The following is a 23243-nucleotide window of genomic DNA, read 5'->3' as shown; positions in this document are numbered from 1 at the left end:
ACATGATCAGTATTTTAAACTCTTGTTAAGTTGGGGGCACCTGGGTGGCTCAGTCGGTTGGGCATCCGACTTCAGCTCAGGTCATGATCTCATGGTCCGTGAGTTCGAGCCCCGCGTCGGGCTCTATGCTGACAGCTCAGAGCCTGGAGCCTGTTTCAGATTCTGTGTCTCCCTCTCTCTCTGACCTTCCCCTCATTCATGCTCTGTCTCTCTCTGTCTCAAAAATGAATAAACATTAAAAAAAAAAAAAATTAACTCTTCTTAAGTTGATTGGTGAAAAAGTGAAAACTCACTATTCTTTTTTTATAGGTCTATTTATTTATTTTGAGAGAGAGAGAAAGAGAGAGTAAGCAGGGAAGGGGCAGAGAGAGAGAGAGAGAGAGAGAGAGAGAAAATCCCAAGCAGGCTCAGCATACCCAGTGTGGGGTTCCATCTCACAGCGCTAAGATCATGACCTCAGCTGAAATCAATAGGCTATGACTTAACCCACTGAGCCACCAGGCGTCCCCAAAAAACTCACTATTATTAATCTGCATTCACGGACTACTATGATCATGCATGTTTTCAGATGTTTATTGATTATTTGCAAATCCTCCTGTTTGTCTATTTAGTCTTTGTCCTTTTTTCCACTGTATCATTGTTTTCAGTTGACCTGTAGGAACTGTACTTCAGGGATAATAATCTTTGTAAATCATCCACACTGCTTTATTTTCTTTCCAGTCTGCTGCTTGTTTTTTTACTTTTGTTTACAATGTCTATCACATTTTTTTTTAAATCTCTATGTAACCAAATGTGTCAGTCCTGTCTTTTGTTTCCAAGTTTCAAATCTTGCTTAGGAATATTTCCCCCACACTGACACTTAATAAGTGTTCTCAGGAATTTTCTCCTAATTAGAGTTCATTTGATCCATTAAATGATCCATTAAATCCTCAAAATTCTAGTGTAAGGTTAATGGAGGGAGGGGATAAATGAAGATAAAAAAGAAAAGTATTGGGGCACCTGGGTGGCTCAGTTGGTTCAACGTCCAACTACAGCTCAGGTCATGATCTCACGGTTGGTGGGTTCAAGTCCCGCATCTGGCTCTGTGCTGACAGCTCGGAGCATGAGGCCTGCTTCAGATTCTTTGTCTCCCTCTCTCTCTGCTCCTCCCCCACTTGCACTCTATCTGTCTGTCTCTCTCTTGCTCTCAAAAATATCAAAAAAAGAAGAAGAAGAAGAAGAAGAAGAAGAAGAAGAAGAAGCAGCAGCAAAGAAAAGAAAAAGAAAGAAAGAAAAGGATTTGGGTAGAAAAAGGGACTGGAGAAATCTTATTTTGTAATGTTAAAGAGGGAGTTTCCATATAATGCTGCATTGCTGAACTTTTCTTCTTCATATAGTTAATATTATGAAGGGGAAAAGGTCAAATATTGTGACTTGAAAATGTAATTAAGCTATAAACATAACAGAAAATTATTGGTTTGAAACTATCGGAACAAAAGGAATACTATGAATTTTTCAACTTAAGAGGAACAATTACATTTTTCATAATACTATAAATGGAATCATGTAAAATGATAAAAAAATAAGTTAATTCCTACTTAAGTAATACTTCACCTGACGCTTTCCATAAAAGTTTTAAATTTTATGGTATTATGATGTTATTTATACCTAAGTAGACCAGTGAATTGGGAAGTAGTCTACAAGTTTGTTCTTCCAACAACTGTCATGAGAAGAAAATAACCAAAGGAAGAATTTTCAGAGCTTCAGGTAGTAAGATATTCCAGATGTTTAAGTTAGAAATATGCATGTGCTTGCTCAAAAACCAAAAAGGGATTCGAACTTATATCTTTAATACTTTATGAAAAGCCCTTAAATAATATTTTTCTCCCAAGTGACTTCTTAAGAATTAGAGCACAGATCCCATTAAGTTTTCTAGTAACATCTAATTAGACAATTTAGTTCCTTTTCTGGAGCTTGCCTGCTTTGCTTATAAAAATGTATGTAAAGTCTAGGACAACCACAACCAAACACTTGGCATCCTTCTCCTTAACACTTACTGGTGAGATAGAAATGGTGTGATCTGCCCTCATTCACTTGTTGTTCCCTTGTAAACGTTGAAAGCCTATCAAAGCAAAGAGTCAATGAGAGCAAAGAAGACTTCCTAAAACCAATGGGTTCTAAAGAAGAGAAAAATAGGAAGAAGTATTCCACCAGCTATTAAGAATGTTATTATAGGGGCACCTAGGTGACTCAGTCAGTTGGGCATCCAACTTCAGCTCAGGTCATGATCTCACAGCTCATCAGATTGAACCCTGCATCGGGCTCCATGCTGACAGCTCTCTTGCTCATTCTCTCTCAAAATAAATAAATAAACTTAAAAAAACACACAATGTATCAACATAAAAGTAATAAGTCAACCAAATTAAAATTATGAAGTTCTCCTCATCAAAGACACCCCAGAAACTGTCAAAAGACAAGGCACAAACTAGGAAGAGATTTCTGGCTTATATGACTGAGAAGGCTTAGTCTACACAACACAGATATACTCCTACAAATGGGTAAAAAGAACATAAACAACCCCAATAGAAAAATGGGCAAAAGACACAAAAAAAGTCCTTTCAATAATGAGGAAACATAAATACTTGTAAACATCTAAGAAGATGCTTACCCTCATTAACATCTCCAAAATGCAAACCAAATCTACAATGAGATAACTTTCACATCTACCAGTGAGGCAAATATCCTAAAGTTTAACAATACAAAGTAATGACCAGGGGATGCCTGGGTGGCTTAGTCAGTTGAGCATCCAACTCTTGATTTCAGTTCAGGTCATGATCCTAGGGTGGTGGGATTGAGCCCCAAGTCTGCTTATGACTCTCTCCCTCCCTCTCTCTCTGTCCCTCTCTTTCTCTCAAATAAAAATAAATAAATTTAAATTTAAAAGATAATGACAAAGATGTGGAGCCAAAGGTGCCTTGCTCCTTGTATATTTTGCCATTTATTTATTTATTTGTTTGTTTGTTTGTTTGTTTTTAAAGTAGGCTTCATACCCAGTGTGGAGCCCAGCATGGAGCCTGAACTCATGGCCCTGAGATCAAGACCTGAACTGAGATCAAGAGTCTGATACTTAACCAACTGAGCCACCCAGGCACCCTTCGTATTTTTCAGAATATTATCTGTGTTGATTCTTTCTAACCTATCATGTCAGTAGGTTTCTTAGAGCAGGTCTGTATTTGCTTCTGACAGATGTCTGCAGGCATGACCAACCTGGAATCATTCTAAATTCTGACTTTAGGACCTTAAGATTTTTTGGATTCATCCCCTCCATACACATACATTCTGTGTGAACAATCTGCAGTCTATGGTGAGAACCAATTGTGGGGAATATGAAATCTGAGGAAAAAGACCCAATTTTTCATGTAGTCAGGAGATGGAGGTGGGGAAGGACAATATATCCAATTGTCCCTCACACTGAGCATTAAGTCCTTTGGGCCTCAAACTTAGAAGGACATTAGGGTTTTTCTCTCTCCTATTTTCTCTACCCCAAGCAGCCCACAGAAACAATGCTCATTTTTACCTGAGTCAGCAAAAGCACTCAAAGCCAAAGTCAGCTTTGATGTACTACTTAGTTCTAAGGGTTTCCGCTTTAATTCAGTTTTAGCCTCTGAGAATCCTTCCGAAATAGCCAATTCACTTGTGCATTTTAAGGGATAGTGTTATATGTTATCAAGTATCTTTAACTGTTTCCAGCAGAAGGGTTAGTCAGAGGTCCTAGACCACTGTACTGCCAGAACCAAAAACCAAAAATCACAATTTTAAAATATAAACCTGGGTGCCTGGGTGGCTCAGTCAATTAACCACCCAACTCTTTTTTTTTTTTTAATTTTTTTTTCAACGTTTATTTATTTTTTTGGGACAGAGAGAGACAGAACATGAACGGGTGAGGGGCAGAGAGAGAGGGAGACACAGAATCGGAAACAGGCTCCAGGCTCTGAGCCATCAGCCCAGAGCCCAACGCGGGGCTCGAACTCACGGACCATGAGATCGTGACCTGAGCTGAAGTCGGACGCTTAACCGACTGCGCCACCCAGGCGCCCCACCACCCAACTCTTGATTGGGGTTCAGGTCATGATCTCAGTTTGTGGAATGGAGCCCCACAACAGACTCAGCACTGACAGTGTGGAGCCTGCTTGGGTTCTCTCTCTCTCTCTTTTTCTCCCTTCCCCCATCTCAAAATAAATAAATAAACTTTAAAAATATACAAAACTAATTCTATTATTTTCCTGCTTGGAAATTTTCAAGACTTTTCTCATAGCATTGGAATAGTTTAAGCTCCTGAACTTCCCCATAAGTGACCTGCTCCTGTTCACAAGCTGTAAGAGAGATTGTCCCAGAGGAGAAGCACAAGGAAGGTTGAACCTGAATCAATGGCAACTGAGAGAAAAGACAACAGGAGGAAAACAGCAATTAAATTTAATTAGCAAAACCCAGTGGCAGAGAATGTTCAAGTCCGGTATGGACAGAGCTTAACATATCCAAAGGCTTGACCAACAGATTAGAATCTATGTCAACTTCTCCTGAAACCATTATTACATTATATGTTAACTAACTTGGGTTTAAATAAAATTTAAAACTTTAAAAAAAAATTTTTTTAAAGGATCTATGTCAAGACTGCAGGACACTAGTGGCTCTCAGAGCTGACAGAGTCAGGAATCTGAGGGGAATGTGAGAGATCAGGACCATGAGGAGCAGCACCAGCCCGATGCCGTGAAGAGACAGTGGGCGCTGAGGGCCCAAACTAACAGGCAATTAGGCAACCTGACCACAATGGCGGTAAAAGACCGGGAAGCTGCCACTCTCAGATTCACAAAAAGCCATGAGGCTAAAACAAACCCTAAAACATACCCCACAGAGCACATACAAACAGCAGATATTTCCAGCCCCCTGATTTGTTAGAGGTACCTTCCTCCAGGGTGGCTGAGCCTGCTGTCACTGGCAGAGCCTTCTCATGGCAGACATCACAGTCAGCACCAAGGCCTTGGCTGGTGGGGACTGACAACCTCATTAGAAGACCTTTACCCCTCTGGCCCCAAACCATCTCCCCAGGCTCACTCCCCACCTCTTATCTCATTTCAAACACCACCTACTACAGCCACCACAGCTGAGAAGCATCAATCCCTCCAACCTTCCCTCCTTTGCAGGTGGTTTCCATCTTACTGAATGACTCTGCCGTCTCAGCTGCCTGATAAACCCTACTTGTTCTTCAATGCCCTCTCACATGTTGCCTCAATCTGGAAGCTTTCTCTGATTCTTTTCAGTTAACTTTGCTGCCCTCCACTTCAGTATCCTATCAAGCACAGCCAACACATTACTGTTTTTATTGTTATTTTATTATTATCATCATCATCCCCAACACATCCATCATTTATCAGGTGTTTACTATGTGTCAAGGACTCTTTTACATCCCTCACAGGGATTTTTCTTTAACACCCATAGTTAATATCGTTCCCTATTTTACAGAAGAAGAAAGTGAGGTTCATAGAGTTTTAAGTGTTAAGATCACACAGCACTCTGACTCAAAAGCCCATGACCTTGGGGCGCCTGGGTGGGTCAGTCATTTGAGCGTCTGACTTGATTTCAGCTCAGGTCATGATCTTGCAGTTTGTGAGTTCAAGCCCCACTTCAGACTCTGCACTGACCGTGAGGAGCCTGCTTCAGATTCTCTCTCTCTTGCTCTTGCTCTCTCTCTCTCTCTCTGCACATCCCCCGCTCTTGCACACATGCTCTCTCCCTCAAAATAAAGAAACAAACATTAAAAAAAAAGCCCATGACCTTTCCAATAAAGTAGCATAATCACCTTTGTTCATGTCTGTTGCTACCAAGAGTAAATAACTAACTTAAAAATATAGACCATTTCGAGGCACGTAGGTGGCTCTGTAGGTTCAGCACCTGATTCTTGGTTTCAGCTCAGGTCATGGTCTTGCAGTTTGTGGGTTCAAACCCCACATGGGGCTCCGTGCTGACAGTGCAGAGCCTGCTTGGGATTCTCTCTCTTCCTCTCTCTCTGCCTCTTCCCTATTCGTGTTCTCTCTCTCAAAATAAATAAACTTAAAAAAAATTTTTTTAATACATAGACACTGTGTCTTCCTCATTTTCGTATAACAGCCATAATGCTTAGCATACAACTGATCCTCTCTAAATATTTAATACAAACTTCCAATTATAAAATAAGCAAGACATGAGGATACAGTGTACATCGTACAGTACAGAACATACATAATAATAGGCAACAACTTCACATGGTAACAGATAGTGGCCAGATTTATCATGGTAATCAGTTCACCATGTATATAAATGTTAAATCACCTGAACCTATACAATACTGTATGCCAACTATACTTCAACTAAAAAAAATTTAATATGTAGGGGTGCCTGGGTGGCTCAGTCAGCTAAGCATTTGACTTCGGCTCAGCTCATGATCTCTCGATGTGTGAGCTCGAGCCCCGCATCGGGCTCTGTGCCGACAGCTCAGAGCCTGGAGCCTGCTTCGGATTCTGTGTCTCCCTCTCTCTCTGCCCCTCCCCTGATCACGCTCTGTCTCCTTCTGTCTCCCAAAAATGAATAAACATTAAATAAATTTTTAATATACAAATGAATGAAATAATGACTAGCACCCATTCCAGTGCCTCAGAAAGTAGGATATCAACCATAACACAGAATCTATAATACAATGTTAAAATTGTCTTTTTGTCACCTTCAACTGGGATCTACTGGATGGTTCATAAGGTCTAGAATAAGAGACAGAGAATAAAAGAAAGTTAAAGATTCAGGTACAAGGAACCAGAAAAGTCAGCACAGTGTCTCTTTAGCGAACTGGTTTAATCAATCAAACAAATGGCTATTTTTACACTTGATCTTAGCCAAAAGGCAGAGACATGATACAAATGGTTATTTTTAAAACAGTGGTCTAATCCAACCTCTTTTCAAAATAATTGGCTACCCGGGGCACCTGGCTGACTCAGTGTGTAGAGCATGTGACTCTTGATCTTGGGGTTTTGAGTTCGAGCCCCACATTGGGTGTAGAGATTACTTAAATAAATATTCTTTAAAAAGAAAATAAAATACCTGAATAACTTTATCATTTTTTTCCAGCCTCAATCAATGCAATACCATAAATATCTATTAAATACTTGCTATGGAGGAGAGTTTAAAAAAAGGATGCGTCACATCTCAGGAGCTACCAGTTCAATTTAAACTCCTTTTCCCAAAAAGAAGTTAAGTCTTACTTGAAAGTATGCACAGATTATCTCAATGTGGGGAAAAAGAGCATTGTGACTCCTTTGCTCCAAATCCTTCTCAAGTTTCCCCATCTCACTGAGACCAAAAGGCATAGTCCTGGTAATAACCTAAAAGTTGATTCATCATTTAACCCCCATTCCCTCTCTGCCTCGTTTACTATTCACCCCCCTCACTCAATCCCAGCCAGTCAGGTGGCCTCTTTGCCATCCCTCTCAAGGAGCCTCTCTCTGACCACACTATTGGAAACAGTAACATTTTCCCACTTCAAAGCCTGTCTCCCTCTTCTCTGCTCTTTCTCTCTACCACTTAGGACCATCTAACATTCTATTTTACTCACTCATTTTGTTTATTGTCCCCACACTACCCTCTCCTTGTCTCCCTCCATCACCAAGATTTCTGTTGGAATTGTTCTCTGGTGTATCCTCAGCATCCAGTTCTATGCCTAACACATAGAAGGTGCTAAATATATCATTGTAGGGAAGAATGAACCATTATTTAGCTTTATGCAATGATCTGCTCACAGTATTTACTCTGGTGTCCATTTTCTGAATTTCTAAATCACATGGGTATCACAAATTAAAGTACAACTTAAGGGGTGCCTGGGTGGCTCAGTGGGTTAAGTGCCTAACTCTTGATTTTGGCTCAGGTCACGCATGGCTCATAAAATTGAGCCCCCCAATGGGCTCCACACTCCACGCTCTCAGCATGGAGCCTGCTTGGGATGCTCTCTCTCCCTCTCTCTCTGCCCCTTCCCTGCTTACTCATCCTCATTCCCTCTCTCTCAAAATAAATAAACTTTTTAAAAAAATGCAACTTAAAATTTTTTCACTTCAAACTGATCAATGATGACAAAAACCTCATGGGTATAAAGTTCTTTTCATTGTCTTTCCCTGAAATGTCTTACTGTGACCATTGTCTAAAAATGTAATTGTGGATTTGAGATCTTGGTCTCAATTCTAGCAAATAATAGCTCATATTATCCCAAACACTTCAAAGTTACTTGCAAAGGTATTGTATTTATTTTGCTACAATGAAAAAAAAAGCACATATAATGGTAACTACAGTAATTAAGACAGACACCCTGAGGTCTCTTAGGGTTCTAGTTCTAAATTATTTTGTGTGTGTGTGTGTGTGTGTGTGTGTGTGTGTGTGTATGCCCATGTGTTCTCCCCTCTTTGAAGGAGGTGGACTTTTTTTTTTTTTTGAGAGAGAGAGAGAGAGAGAGAGAGAGAGACTCCAAGAAGGCTCTACATTCATCGCAGAGCCCAACGCAGGGCTCAATCCCACAACCCTGGATAATGCCTGAGCCAAAATCAAGAGTCAGAGGCTCAGTGAATGACTGGGTTGCCCAGGTGCCCCTAAATTATTTTAAAATATTAATTAAAAGAAGATCATTAAGCCATAGTTAATTCTGAATTACCAAAACTACTTAAGAACTGGTATCATATCTTTTTTAATTTTTTTTAATGTTTGTCTATTTTTTTTAATTTTTTTAACGTTTATTTATTTTTGAGACAGAGAGAGATAGAGCATGAACGGGGGAGGGTCAGAGAGAGGGAGACACAGAATCTGAAACAGGCTCCAGGCTCTGAGCTGTCAGCAAAGAGCCTGACGCGGGGCTCAAACTCACGGACCCCGAGATCATGACCTAAGCCGAAGTCGGCCGATTAACCGACTGAGCCACCCAGGTGCCCCTAATGTTTGTCTATTTTTGAGAGAGGGGGAGACAGAGTGCCAGAGGGGGAGGAGCAGAGAGGGAGTGACACAGAATCCGAAGCAGGCTCCAAGCTGTCAGCACAGAGCCCAATGCGGGGCTCAAACCCACAAACTGTGAGATCCTGGCCAGACCGAAGTCAGACACTTAACCGAATGAGCCACCCAGGAGTCCCCAGTATCAATTTTTTTTAAATAATCCAAAAAGCCAACAATTCAAAAGGCATTCAGAATTGGTTTCCAAGTGCAATATACCCCTTTCTTCCCCTCTGTAATGGTTGCTTTTCCTTCCTAATTATGTTTACTTGAGGTTTTGGGTTTAAAAGCTCTGCACATATACGCCAGCATTAGCAGAAAGCAAGCCACATTGTGATTTAAAGCGGGAAAAAATGGTTGTATATGCCAAAAAGATAATGTGCAAGATGACAGTACCTTCAGCTCAACAACAGAAGTCATGTCCAGTCCTGTCTCCATCTAGTTACCTCACACAGAGGTCAACTTAAAAAAAAAAATCTCCTAAAACCTTCTAGAGAATGGCACTCAGTAAGGCTTATCAACAACACACATCCGTTATAACATAAACCTTTTTCAATTTCAAAAATTGATGGATAAGGCCTCTTCAGCAGTGGCATTTGATTCCACATTAGTCTGCAGTATGCAAGAGAAAAACAAAGACCCGTCATTCTGAACCTTCCATTACAGACCCACGCCAAACTGCAACAAAACATTCTTAAGGAAATTGCTGTCACCGGGTACTTCCCATAAATGTAAACAGGTTTCTTATTTTCAATTCTAATTTTAAAGACAGAAACACACCAGTTAAATATTACATTTTAGAAGAGTGCTTTTTCTCCATAAAATACTGTTTGAAAACAGTGAGCATGTATAACCAAAAGAACAATTGGAAATAACCCCAGGAGCGCCTGGGTGGCTCAGTCCATTAAGCATCCTTTTGATTTCAGTTTAGGTCATGATCTCATGGTTCGTAAAACTGAGCCCAATGTCAGGCTCTGCGCTGACAGCTCTCTCTCTTTCCCTCCCCCCACTCTCTCTCTCTCTCTCTCTCAAAATAAATAAATAAACGTTAATAATTAAAAAAAGAACCCCAGAAGTTAAAGATCAATCAAAGCAATTCTTTTTTAATTCTCTATTTATAAACTTGTAAAGTTTGCATTAGCAACTGCAAACAGAATAAAGCAAAAAAACAGATTCAACAAAGAAGACTCTTTTTTTAATTTTTTTAACGTTTTTTATTTATTTTTGAGACAGAGAGAGACAGAGAATGAACAGGGGAGGGGCAGAGAGAAAGAGAGACACAGAATCGGAAGCAGGCTCCAGGCTCTGAGCCATCAGCCCAGAGCCCGACGCGGGGCTCGAACTCACGGACCGTGAGATCGTGACCTGAGCTGAAGTCGGACACTCAACCGACTGAGCCACCCAAGCGCCCCAAAGAAGACAACTTTTAAAGTAAACTTTAAAGAACCCTAGAGTATATAAAAATAAACACAGTCTCATTTAACATACATTTCTGTCTAACACAGTTAAGTTTTGATGATATCTGTTGGTCTTCTGAAACGCTTTACAGTGTTTTATTTTTTGTTTTTAATTATTTTACTGTTTATTCATTTTTGAGAGACACAGAGAAGAGCGTGAGTAGGGGAGGGGCAAAGAGAGAGGAAGACACAGAACCTGAAGCAGGTTCCAGGTTCTGTGCTGTTAGCACAGAGCCCGACGCGGGGCTTGAACTCACAGACGCAAGATCATGACCTGAGCTGAAGTCAGACACTTAATTGACTGAGCCATCCAGGTGCCCCTACAGTGTTTTAGTTTTCAGAAACTGGAGAAGTAAAAAGACTGTGCAATTAAGGTTTACATATTAGCTCATAACTTCCCAGCTTTTCTTACAGAACACTTCTATTCCTATAGTCATTTAGTCCTAGAGTTGGAAGTTTCTAGGAGAGGTTCTCAGCCCTAACTGTACCTATAAGGGAAGACGGGTTAACAAAATAAAGCCCCGGCTTCACCCCCAAAGACTCTGAACTGCCCAGGGGGGAAGCCGGAGTGGGATCATGGGGTCAAGGCAGCAGTATTTTTGTAAATCACCCAGATGACCCTAATGAGTAGTCCGTATAGAAAGTCACTGATTCTGACCCAACTCTTCCAAAAGAAGGTCCCAGAGAGCATATTTAGGCTTTGCTTACACACTTCCTATGCTGAGACCCAAAATCTCATCCAAAACTCTAAAGATAATATAGTACTTTATAAACGGTCACTTTTCAAATATGAATGGCTATACTTACAAGGCATGGTGACCCATCATTTCCCCTAACAACCACAAACAGAGTTCTATGATCTTTGTACTTGTACCCCTTCCTCAAAATCCCTTCTTCCACAGGATGGGCCCTTCATCATTCAGGTCCGGGCTCAACCATCACCTCCTAGAGAGGCTTTCCTGATCACACCATCCCTAGCCAGTCTCCATCTCTTCACTTGTGGCATTTCTCACATCCTGACTGTGTGTGTTTGTGGACTCTCTCCCAGGTCTGAAACATAAGCTCCATTCAGGAACCTCCATCTTGTCTGGCTTGCTCAACACTGTATCTTCACCATGTGGCATAGTGCCCAACATAGTAGCCACTCAATACAAACTTTTGAATGGATAACTGAAACACAACAACAGGCAAGGGCAATCTAAAGCAAAACACAAACTCAGATTGCTACCTAATGAAAACAGTTGACAGTGCAGATACAAAATACTGAACTAAGTGTAAATGACAAAATATATCACTGTGCGTGTGTACGAAAACAAATACTCTAGAGGCTATAGACCCCCCCCTCAATGTAACCATATAGCTTCAAACTATACAAAGTTTCATGGATATTACCCCAAATTTATAGATGTAGTCACCTTAAATTCTTTATTATGCATGTTTCCTATTGAAAATCAAGCAAAACATAAATCAAAATTAAGATAAACTTTTGATATACTTTGAAAACATTCCAAATATTCAAAGTCAGAAATACAGCAAAATGCTAAACATTAAACAGAAAAATGTAACCAAGTTGGAAACACTGTTATCTAGTCATGGGGAAGAGCATATTAAAAACACATAAACGTATGAAATTACTTGGAACACATGAAATGATAAAATCAAAAAAACTCAGATTGGGTTGGGGGGAAACTTGGAGATCATTCTACATAAACTCCTTTCTAAGTATGAACCTTCCAGACAGTGTTTCTAGCATGTGGTTGCCTAGCCTTTCCTTAAATTTTTTTGGTGACAGGGAGCTCACTACTTCCTAAAGAAAGCTGCCTCATTCCATTATTGGACACCTGTACTTGTTAGTTCTTGATTTGGGCCCCAAATCTGGCTCCCAGAGATCCACTGGGCCATGGTTCTGCTCTCTGAAGCCAAGTACAAATATGTCAATGAAATAAACTCAATGAATCAGTTCTATAACAATATAGATATGATTAAAGAACTAAAGTGAACCCAGAAGGAAAAGGAGTTTGGGCCAGGTATCAAAGGAAAGGAAAACTGTGAATTATTAAAAATAAATAAATAAATAAATGGACAGACTACAAGTGTGAAAACAAGTAGATTATCCTGGCTAGAAGTGAGTGACCAGAGCAAAAATAGATAGGACGAAAAATACCAAAAACAGCTGATGCACATCCCTAAAGGCTAGGTAAACATTACTGTAATTACATAAGATCATTCTGTATTTTGTAAAAAAAAAAAAAAAAATTAGAACGAATTTGAAAAGTAAAGGACAGGTAGATAAAATAAGTAGACAAGGTAACTCTAAAACACAGCATCACAGAAATTTAGAGCTGCAAAAAATCATAGAAATTATCTATCCCATCCCCTTAATTTTATAGACAAAATAATTAAATCCCAGAAGGAAAAGGTATCAATTGTCATTCTTCTATTCTTTTTCATCGTAATAAGGAAGAACTCTTTTGCCAAACAATCTCCTGTCTTGTACCCACTGATCCCCATCGACTTCATGACATGCCAAATATGAGGTGCTGTGGAAGAGCCTAACCAACTATCTCAAAACTCAACGATCACGGGGCAAAGATGGGAGAACATAAAGAGGCCCAATTGTCTGAATCATCTTGGCTTCTCACCAAGACCCAGTATGGACAGGATGCAGTCACACTGCAGGACCAGCTCTTGCTGGCCATGGAACCTAGCCACCTATTATGCTGATACACATAGCTCCATCGTCAGCCAAGAAGACAAGAATCAAAACTGCTGCTAATTCACCCACAAGACTTTCCATCTTTTTTCTTGGTATTATCACACGGGCCTGCCACAGGACAACCCAACAAACACCATCCATTTGTTTTACACACGCCTGCACTTATTTTCTCTCTCTCAGCACCAGAGCCATCCTCAGGGCAGAAGCTGGGCCACCTGCTCCCTCCAAGCCCCCAGAGTCACCCACCCTCCCTGAGATTCTCTGGTTTTCTTCTCTACGCAGTCCAATTTTCTTCACACTTGCAACATCAGTGCCTTAAAAAGGTAGCCCTGCTCTAGAAAAATCTGCATTCTAAAAGGATACAGTAGGGGCGCCTGGGTGGCGCAGTGGGTTAAGCATCTGACTTCAGCCAGGTCATGATCTCGCAGTCCGTGAGTTCGAGCCCACGTCGGGCTCTGGGCTGATGGCTCAGAGCCTGGATCCTGTTTCCGATTCTGTGTCTCCCTCTCTCTCTGCCCCTCCCCCGTTCATGCTCTGTCTCTCTCTGTCCCAAAAATAAATAAACGTTGAAAAAAAAATTAAAAAAAAAATAAAAATTAAAAAAAATAAAAGGATACAGTATTAAATGAAAGACAGCAGGTTGCAAAGTAATATGTATAAAGTGACCCCATTTTTATAAAAACAAAGGAATAGGAACAACAACCCTGTCAATGGATTTATGTTTAAAGACATTTAAAACAAGTATAAAAGGGGCGCCTGGGTGGCGCAGTCGGTTAAGCGTCCGACTTCAGCCAGGTCACGATCTCGCGGTCCGTGAGTTCGAGCCCCGCGTCGGGCTCTGGGCTGATGGCTCGGAGCCTGGAGCCTGTTTCCGATTCTGTGTCTCCCTCTCTCTCTGCCCCTCCCCCGTTCATGCTCTGTCTCTCTCTGTCCCAAAAAATAAATAAAAACGTTGAAAAAAAATTAAAAAAAAAAAAACAAGTATAAAAGAATACTCATCAGAGTATTAGAAATACAGACAGAATTGGGAGGAGAGAAAGGAGAAACTATTAATTTGTATATGATTTTACCTAACTTGGATTGTTGCCATAAATTGTTGTAATTACAGAATCATAATTCTTTTTTTTTTTTTAATTTTTTTTTTCAACGTTTATTTATTTTTGGGACAGAGAGAGACAGAGCATGAACGGGGGAGGGGCAGAGAGAGAGGGAGACACAGAATCGGAAACAGGCTCCAGGCTCTGAGCCATCAGCCCAGAGCCCGACGCGGGGCTCGAACTCACGGACCGCGAGATCGTGACCTGGCTGAAGTCGGACGCTTAACCGACTGCGCCACCCAGGCGCCCCCAGAATCATAATTCTGAAGGAGCAATCAAACTCTTGTCACCAAAAAAGGAAAGGAAAAAAAACTTAAATTCAAAAGGGGCGCCTGGGTGACTCAGTCGATTGAGCATCTGACTCTTGATTTCCGCTCAGGTCATAATCCCAGGGTTGTGGGATCAAGCCCAATGTCAGGCTCCACACTGAGTGTGGAACCTGCTTAGAATTCTCTTTCTACATCTGTCCCGCTCCCTGCTCACATGCTCTCTCTCTCTCTCTCTCTCAAATAAAAACAAAACAAAACAAAACAAAACACTAATGCAATTTCAAGTTTTCAGTCAGCAAGGGGTGTGAGCTGTTTCTCCCAGGCCCTTCTCTAACTGAAGAGGTCAGCAAGGACTATTTTCCACTTAGGCTGACCTCTGGGCCCTCGCTGTGTCAGCCCAGCTTCTTTGCCCATTGTTTACTAATTTTCAAATCTCCTAATTCAAAATGCAGTCAAACTAACTGGTGAAAACACTGTTAAGTTGTTCATGTCTTCTGTGTTCTGGAAATTAGGTCTGAATGAAATGGTGACTAATTGCACAAATTACTCATTTGTTTTATTAAATTGAGAGTTGAGTACTGGATTGTCTCATGGAACTTATGCCTCCCCTCAAAGAAAACATGAATTAAAAGGACTCATATGCCTTGGCCATCAACCTTATCCTCTAAAAGTGCTCCCATAGCACCTTCCTTTGTAAATGGAACCACCTTCTACACATCCTAAGAAAATACTCCACTCTATTCTTTCCCGTACCTTCCACATCTAGTCACCCAGCATTGGGTTCCACCCTACACCTCCTGAAGGGCTGTTAGGTGTGACCCCTCCTCACCATCCCTAGCGTTCCCGCACAGCTCCAATCCACCCTCTAGAGCCAACGCTGGGACTTTCTAAACCACACTTGTGACGGACGTGTACCACCTTCCCAGGTGGTATGGTGCAGTGAGAAGAAAATGGGCTTCTTCCTAAACCAGGTTTTTTCACCACTTAGTTTCGCAGCCTCGAGAAGAATCCTTAACCTAAAACCTACTTTCCTCTTCTGCATAATTTGAGTAATATCTACCTCATAAAAAGATCGCTGTAAGAATCAGAGATAAGACATGCAAAATGCCTAGTCCTAAATGGAGCTTTGTACATAATTAAACACTTTATTATTTTTGCTATTTTTTATCTGTAAAAAGGAGCAGTAAGTCTTCGAATTACTTTGAATATCAAATAAGATATAAGGCACCAAATACAGTTACAAAGTGTTTCTTTTCATTTCCTTTTATTGGTTCCCCATCTTCAAGGCAAAATGTAGCTCCTGCCACTTTCCAATTTCAACTCCTGCCACTTGACTTCACATGTCTTCTCCTTCAGCACAATGAATTATTGTGAGTGCATCTCTTCATGCCTTCCTCTCCTTCAAAGCCATATTTACAGGTACAACATTATGTTTTACAGTATATTTCAACATGCAAGTAGCCATCATATTTTCAAATTTGGAATGCGATGTCCATAAAGTACAACTGTATTTAAGGGAATGATATAGTAGAATATTCACAAACATGCAAATCCAAAAAAATTGCCCAACCATGGTTACCATACATGTTCATACAAGCATAATGAGTGTGATTAAAGATATAACAACTTGCTAAATGATATCTGAGAAATAACTTTGCCAGAGATGAAATTTTGAGTTGAAATAAAAAGAAGGGTGCAAGTTAGAGCAATTAGGTCAAAAAAAAAAGAAAGGAAGAAATATGATTGAAAGTGATTGTGTTGTTTGTTGAGGTTGTTTGTAAATACTTTCCAAAAATGGATATGCATATACTTTTTTAAAGTATCATTCTTTTTTTTTTTTTTTTGAGAGAGAGAGAGAGAAAGAGAGCACGTGAGTGGGGGAGAGGGGCAGAGGGGCAAAGGGAGGGAGACAGAATCCCGAGCAGTCTCTACACTTGGCACACAACACGGGGCTTGATCCCACAACCCTGGAATCACGAGCCAAAATCAGAAGTCAGATGCTCAGCCAACTGAGCCACCTAGGCACCCTACATTGATATATTTTAGATGTTTTAATTAATTTGATAATAAAAATAAATATTTCTTTTTTGAAAAAACAGTGAGCAAGAAAATATTAGCTTAGGTGAATGAATTATTAACATTCTCTATGTTTATTTATAGATGGGAAGTGAAATCTGGGGATTCCCACCACAGTATGATTTCATGATTTAGAATATACGACAAGCATATGAAGAAAAAACGTTCTGTTTAAAGATGAATCAAAGTAATTCAATGGGTTTCCTCAGGTCCCTAATGTGACAGTCTCTAAAAAGTGTGTGAGCTCAATGTTTACTCCTTGAAAGATTTAACCGTAGCCCTGAAAAATCGTAAAATCGGTGCCAGGAAGCAAAGCTGCCCATTGCCCACAAAGTGCTTCTTCAGCAAGTGGGGTCTATCCTTGGCGTCAGGGTTGAGAACATGAGCAAAAAAAGGGAGGTGGAGATTCTTAGGACATAGTCTACTGTAACCTAGCTGCAAAACTTTTCTAAAGATGTCACATGGATGTTTTCTAAAATGCCATCAGGAATGCTGAATCATTCCTTTCTGAGGAGATCTTTCTCAACTTTACTACTTTCTAAATTTCAAATATTTTTTTTGAGTAAGAAACAAAACAAAACAAAAAACAAATAAACAAACTTAAATTCTAGGGGTTTTTTTTTCATGTATGTATATTTTTAGTTTTAAAATTATTTTAGAACTATGACTCTTCTTCAAACACTATTTTGGCCTGAATGACACTCACAGTGCTGATTTATACACATCCCAAACATACAATCAGCAGGATCTGGACACAACTGGGCATGGGTGCCCCTCAGGTCACTGAGAAGCAAGCATTACTTGTGAAATCATAAAATGATGGTCACGTATTCTAACGGGTATATGGTTTTGTCCAGCTCCCCAAAGATAATTAAAACGAGAACATTATGACGATGTCAGAAGTCATTGTTTTTTTCATATCCTTAGTACTTTTCTTTTTAAGTGTGTTCTTTTGGGTCATGTAGACAGTGATGTAGGCACAGGGCAGAGCTCTAAATGATGTCAGGCCAGGTCAAAAAGCAATCTAGACTAAGGGAAGAAATAACTAGAAAAACATTCAGGAATTCATTGTCTTGATTTTGAACATCTTCAGGCAATGCTGCTCATGTCCATTATTGTCACAGCGGTAATCAGCCTGGGAAGGAGGGCAGCAACATTGTTGGGTGCTGACTCTTGAAAACAAAATGACCTGTAAAGCCTGAGCCATATTGCTACCCTACAAATTACTAATGTTCAACTTCGAAAAACAGTACAGTCTTTCTCTGTTGATATTCCCATAAACTGGACCAATTATTTTTAAATGAATCATAGTTGTTGAAAGAGCCTAGAAATAAACCAAAGATTTTTATACTTGGCTTTACAGATAAAATGTAACATTGCACCTGAAATGCACCTATATGCACCTGAAAATGAACAAAACTTCCCTTTTAAAAATCAGAGCACTCATAAAACATGTCTTTCAAAAATGGCTTCTATATGATATCATCATTAGGATATCTTTGTTTGCACAATTCTTCTGGATTTACTTTTCAAACAGGAAATATTATTGAGACAGATATAGCTCATTTAATAATATTCCCAACTAAAGTGTACATTATGTTTAAAGAATAAAAATACCAGGTTAGTCTATCAATCAAATATAATGATTATTTTTATTACTCTAAAATAAATTGTATGTAATTGCTTAAGACAGTTCATTAGGAATCAAAACACTGAATTAATTTATGCTAAGTGCAACTTAAAATACATATGTACATGAGTATCATTTGGTAAAAATAATCATGATAAATTTTTTATTAACCTCCTGCTATATAGAACAAAATACGCCTTAGATTTTTAAAGAAAAAAATTTATAACTACTATTTGTATCATTCTTTATTAAGAAACCACTGTTATACCATGCTCACAAAATGTTTTTTTCTCATTTTCCCCATTATTGTTGATGATAGTAATATAGTGTTTCAGTAACAGTTCCCATACCTCCTAATTTTCTTAGTCTTTCTCTGACACTAACCAATACTGACTAGTGAATGTTTGATAAAGGTGTACCTTCTTCCAGTATAAATTTATTTTTCCATAAAATATTTATTACACACTTACTATGTGCTAGGCTTTGTTAAAGGCTTTAGATGCAAAGTAAATTAAGACAGATTCCTTGCTTTAAGAGCTCATGGTCTAGTAAAGGCAAAGACAATTGCATTATGGTTTACTATGCAGACTAAGTGCAAATGACACAGAAATATCCCTAGAAACGTTGTTTAAATCAAGCAGGAAGGTCAGTTAACAGTAATACTTCATTAAATGAAGTCTACCTCCTTTATCAAGGAGGTGATAGCTTACCACTGCCTGGTTTGCACTTCCTGGTCTTGGCAAAGCAGGGTTGATAGGTGTAAACATCAAAACATCTCTGAGAATTACAATCACTATCCTGTTTCCTGACTTCACAAGGTTTAGCATTGCTGAATTTAAACACATCAGACCTAATCTAAGTTGGACAATACCAGTAAGCCCAGCTGTTGTTAAGAACAGACATGTCCATGGCAAGAAAAACATGAACTCAAAATTAACAGCCTGATACACAAAGATCAAGTGTCTAGTTGGGGTGTTCACTGTATGTTTATTAGTTGGCTTTTAGGCATCAGAATAAAAATTAGACATACCTGAAAGTATAAGTGTTGGCCATATTACGTACTAAGTTAGAAGGCAAGTTCATTAGACAGGTCATAAACCATGTTTTTTAACTGTAACAACATAAAACAGATGCCTTCTGAAAAAGTGAGTACATGATAAGAAAACATCTTCAATAATACATACTAAATTTAGAAATAACACTTTAAATGCCAAAATGCACCTAAAAATAAAGACTTGCCACATTGAAAAGCAGTGGGTACATTTAAATTTATAACCAGTGAGTTGCTACCCATAGTGCTTCAGGAATCGGGTAAAATAGACGGAGTTCCTTCAACAGTATGCATATGCTTATGAGTGCTTGACAGGACATCAAAGCATATCCATTATTTTCTTCCAAAACATTAGCCAGTCTTTTAAAAAAGCCAAATATGAAAAGACTACAAAGGACAAGTGTTACGCATTTTATAAACACAGTCCCTTCAAACAGAAGAGGCTCATTTGATATGGACAGCCACCCATGTATTTGCTACCTACCATTCAGACCATTTGTAAGGGAGTTTAAATCCTCCCTGGTCAGGGTGACCTTACAGGACTTGGGCATGGCTCTGCCTCACTCAGAAGTGAAATCAAGGCAGTGGGATCATCCAGTGGAGTTGTTTTTCTCAGGCAGCCCATGACAAGAATAACTAAAGTCAAGGAGAATGAAGATTGCCCAGACTTTGTCAAATGGGATTGGCGGGGAGTTCTTCTAATAACAGTCCCCTCTTGCATCAAGGAGTGGTTACGTTCAGAAGGCTGAGGTAGCATAGATCCTCCATCCTTAAATTGTGGGTCCCTCAGCACAAACCTACTCATTGCCTTTGTGGATTATGGGATTGTCGCTGGAACCCAGGTTTGAAATAACAGCAGTTTTGAGAAGTTGGATTTACACATTCCAACCCAGCAGAAGGTCGCCTCAGAGTGCTAAGACTTGAAGACTTCTGAATGTCCCTCCCCCACAGCCTGAAGGGCCACTGCCTCTCGAATTCCAGCTTATACATTCATTTCCTGGGCAATTTTTCTCCCGGGGGGGGGGGGGGGGAACAATGGACTCTTTCAATCCTCTCTTATCAACAAAGGACCCTAAGATGAAGAAACATTCCTTCCAGCCGCATCCTTCCCGACTTCTGTGTACATGATGAGTGGGCGTTGGGGGTGGGGGGACGGGGGCCGAGCAGGGATGAGGTGACAGGCAACTCACCTCTTTCAGCTGCTCCAGCTCTTGCTTGAGGCTGTCGTACTCTGCCTCCAGCTCGTCATACTGCTGTTTGAGGGTCAGCTTCTCTTCCAGGACCACCAGCCCGTACTCGGCAGCCTGGATCTTCTCGTGGGTCGTCTCCGTGAGCTCCTTGGTCAGCCTCTCTATCTCAGTCTTGTAATGGTCCACAGTCTGCAATACCTCTTCTGCGGCCATAGCCCCGGCGGATGGAGGCAGGAGGGGGTGTCGGGGTGGGGTGATGGATGGGAGGCAGGCGGGGGGGAAGGGTGAAGGCGGTGGGGAGGGAAGGGTAAAAATGGAAAAGTGTGGCTGGGTGAACGTGCGGAGCGGAGCGATGCCCTGACTGCTGCTCCCGGCGGCAGCGGCTACACAGCCCAAGAAACTGAGGAGGAATGCAACATGGAGAACGCAGGGAGAGGATCAGGGGCGAGGCGGCAGCCGCTGCCGCATGTGTCCTCTGGGCCGGCCCCTGCGTGCGCTCAGCAGCCGTACGGCATGGCCTGGGCTGCGGCGGCCGCGGACGACGAGGGGCTCCGGATTCTGCTTATTCAGAGGCGCCCGGCCGCCATGTCTCCGGGGCAGCGTCACTGCAGTCTCCCCGGGGCCTGGCGCGCTCCGGCTCGCGTCTCGCTCGCTCGCTCCACCTGCTCCCTCTGGCTGTGCTGCAGCCGGTGCGGAATGATGCAGTCTCGGGCCCGCTCCCTCCCTTCGCGCCTGGCCCCGGCTCCGAGCAGGGGGCGGGGAGGCGGATGGAGTCAGCGCGGGGGGAGGGAAGGAACCGACGGAAACATCCCGAGGCGCCTCCCGCCGGGCGCGCGGGGCCACCGCCGCTGCCGCCGCCGGCTGCACGGGCGGGGGAGCGCGGGCCAGAGGCCAAGGCGAAGGCGGCGGGACGCGCGCGGGGGGAGCCTCCTGCCTGCTCGGCTCGCTGCGGGCGGGAGTTCCTCGCACGGCTTTGCCCCGCGGACGCGCAGCCCCCGAGAGTGGCGGGGACGCCCCTGCTCTGCCGCTGCGACGTGAGCGCAAGCTCAGGGACCTGCTCTAAGACCTTCGGCGCCTTCCCCAAAGAAAAGCAAACAGTAACTAACGCGCTCGGGGCCCGCGCATCCTTCTCGCCCCCTGGGCTCGCAGCCTCTGGCACCCAAACCAGCGCTGGGTTCCAGTGCCTGCCAGACGCGCCCCCAGGCGCCCGCTTCCACCACCACCCCCTCCGCCTTCCCTCCCTTCCGCTCTCCAGCTTGGCCTGGTTCACCTCACTCTGTCACCGAATAGCCTTATTACCCCTGCAGAGAGTCTTCGCTAAAGATTGCTTGCCCTCGCACAGGGGTCCTGTGCCCAGTTTGCCTCAAGATCGGCATCTGTTCCGAAAAACAGATCTGTAATGCAGGCACCCAGTAAGCCTCTGGGAACTATTATTTCATGACTCTACTGATTCTTCAATAAAGCAAAACTGCATGAAATTTCCCTCTATACGGTACCACCGATATACCCTACAATAAACATTTTTAAAATAGTAACAGCTAATAGTTCTTGAGCCCATGTGACAGGCATTCTTCTGAGTATAGTACGTTCATTCTCTCCAGTCCTAATGACAATTCTTGGAGGGTAGCAACCCTTATCCCCAGCTTACAAGTGGCAAAAGAAAGGCCTAGGGGAGTTGAGGGATTTGTCCAAATCAGGCAACTCTTAAGTGGTGAAGCCAAAATTTAATCTTAACTCCAGAGCCCTAAACTGGATCATTATGTTGGCCTCACCATTCATTAACAATACAAATCCAGCAACTAAATATCATATGCTCTTAAAATGAGCACTTTGAGCAATATGAAGAGTGATGATGAAGAGTCACAAAAAGAGGTGAAGGCAAAGTCAGAGTGAAAGATCAAAAGCAGAGAAGAGATGAGCATACAGAACCTACAGAAAAGGGAGGGATAGGAGCAGAAAAGGAGCAATTTCTGTGGAAATGGAAGGGAAGCTGTGGGATCCATAGACCAAAAGTCTAACCAGTTCCTTCCCTCTCTTCTATTGGGTTGCACTTATTAGAGAGCTGCTTCTCAGTGGCCAGGAGGTGTTCAACACACACACACACACACACACACACACACACACACACACTGGCTAGCTTCCCGTTTTAGAAAGCAGGACTCCACTCTCCCCTTCATTTTGTACCTGGTAAACAAAAAAAGGCAGTTGCTGATGGTGTGGGAGGAAGAGCAAACAAACAACAATGTCTTACAAAGCCTTGACTAATAGCCTGGATGTGATCTTCTCTACCTCGGAAAACACAGAAAAGATTCCTTCTAGATGCTGACAATTACAACAGAATATTCTCTAATCTATAAATAAATAAATAAATAAATAAATAAATAAATAAATAAATAAATAAAGGAGAAAACACTTGAAACATGCAACCAACCATGAATGGCAAGCTGGCAGAGATGTGGGGGTGATCAAGACCACATCATTCCACTTATCCTACCTTGAGGTCACACCACAATTGAGAAGACCCGCCCATGTGCTCCTGTAGTGCCCATCCCCTATCACAATGATGAACAATCGATCATGAAGTGCTGAGAGAAAAGAGATGAAAGCTGTAATTGCAGGGAGCTAAACTGCCTCCTTCCCAGGATGCCCTTGGCCTTTCCTCACTCAGCAAAGTATAAGCAGAGCCCTTCCAAAGGAATCATAACACTTGGAGTAGATTGCCTATGATTC

At 41.6% G+C, this 23243-nt stretch overlaps 1 protein-coding gene across 7 annotated transcripts in view; it reads right to left on the bottom strand.

Moving 5' to 3' along the window:
• BICD1 (BICD cargo adaptor 1) overlaps nt 1–21209 on the bottom strand; it is a 264954-nt gene extending 243745 nt beyond the window's left edge. For 2 of the 7 annotated variants that reach the window (XM_023256907.2, XM_023256908.2), the window contains exon 1: nt 20514–21209. In XM_023256907.2, the coding sequence (XP_023112675.1) occupies nt 20514–20726 (213 nt within the window). In that variant the 5' untranslated portion in view covers nt 20727–21209. The remainder of the gene's footprint in view (nt 1–20513) is intronic. The other 5 variants (XM_023256910.2, XM_023256912.2, XM_023256911.2 and 2 more) reach the window with 3 other exon arrangements.
• Between the last annotated feature and the right edge of the window lie 2034 nt (nt 21210–23243).

This window comes from Felis catus, chromosome B4 (assembly GCF_018350175.1).
Source record: "Felis catus isolate Fca126 chromosome B4, F.catus_Fca126_mat1.0, whole genome shotgun sequence".
In the NCBI taxonomy this organism is placed as follows: Eukaryota; Metazoa; Chordata; class Mammalia; order Carnivora; family Felidae; genus Felis; species Felis catus.
The sequence above is the reverse complement of the archived record's forward strand: the minus strand, read 5'-3'. Positions and strand labels throughout refer to the sequence as shown.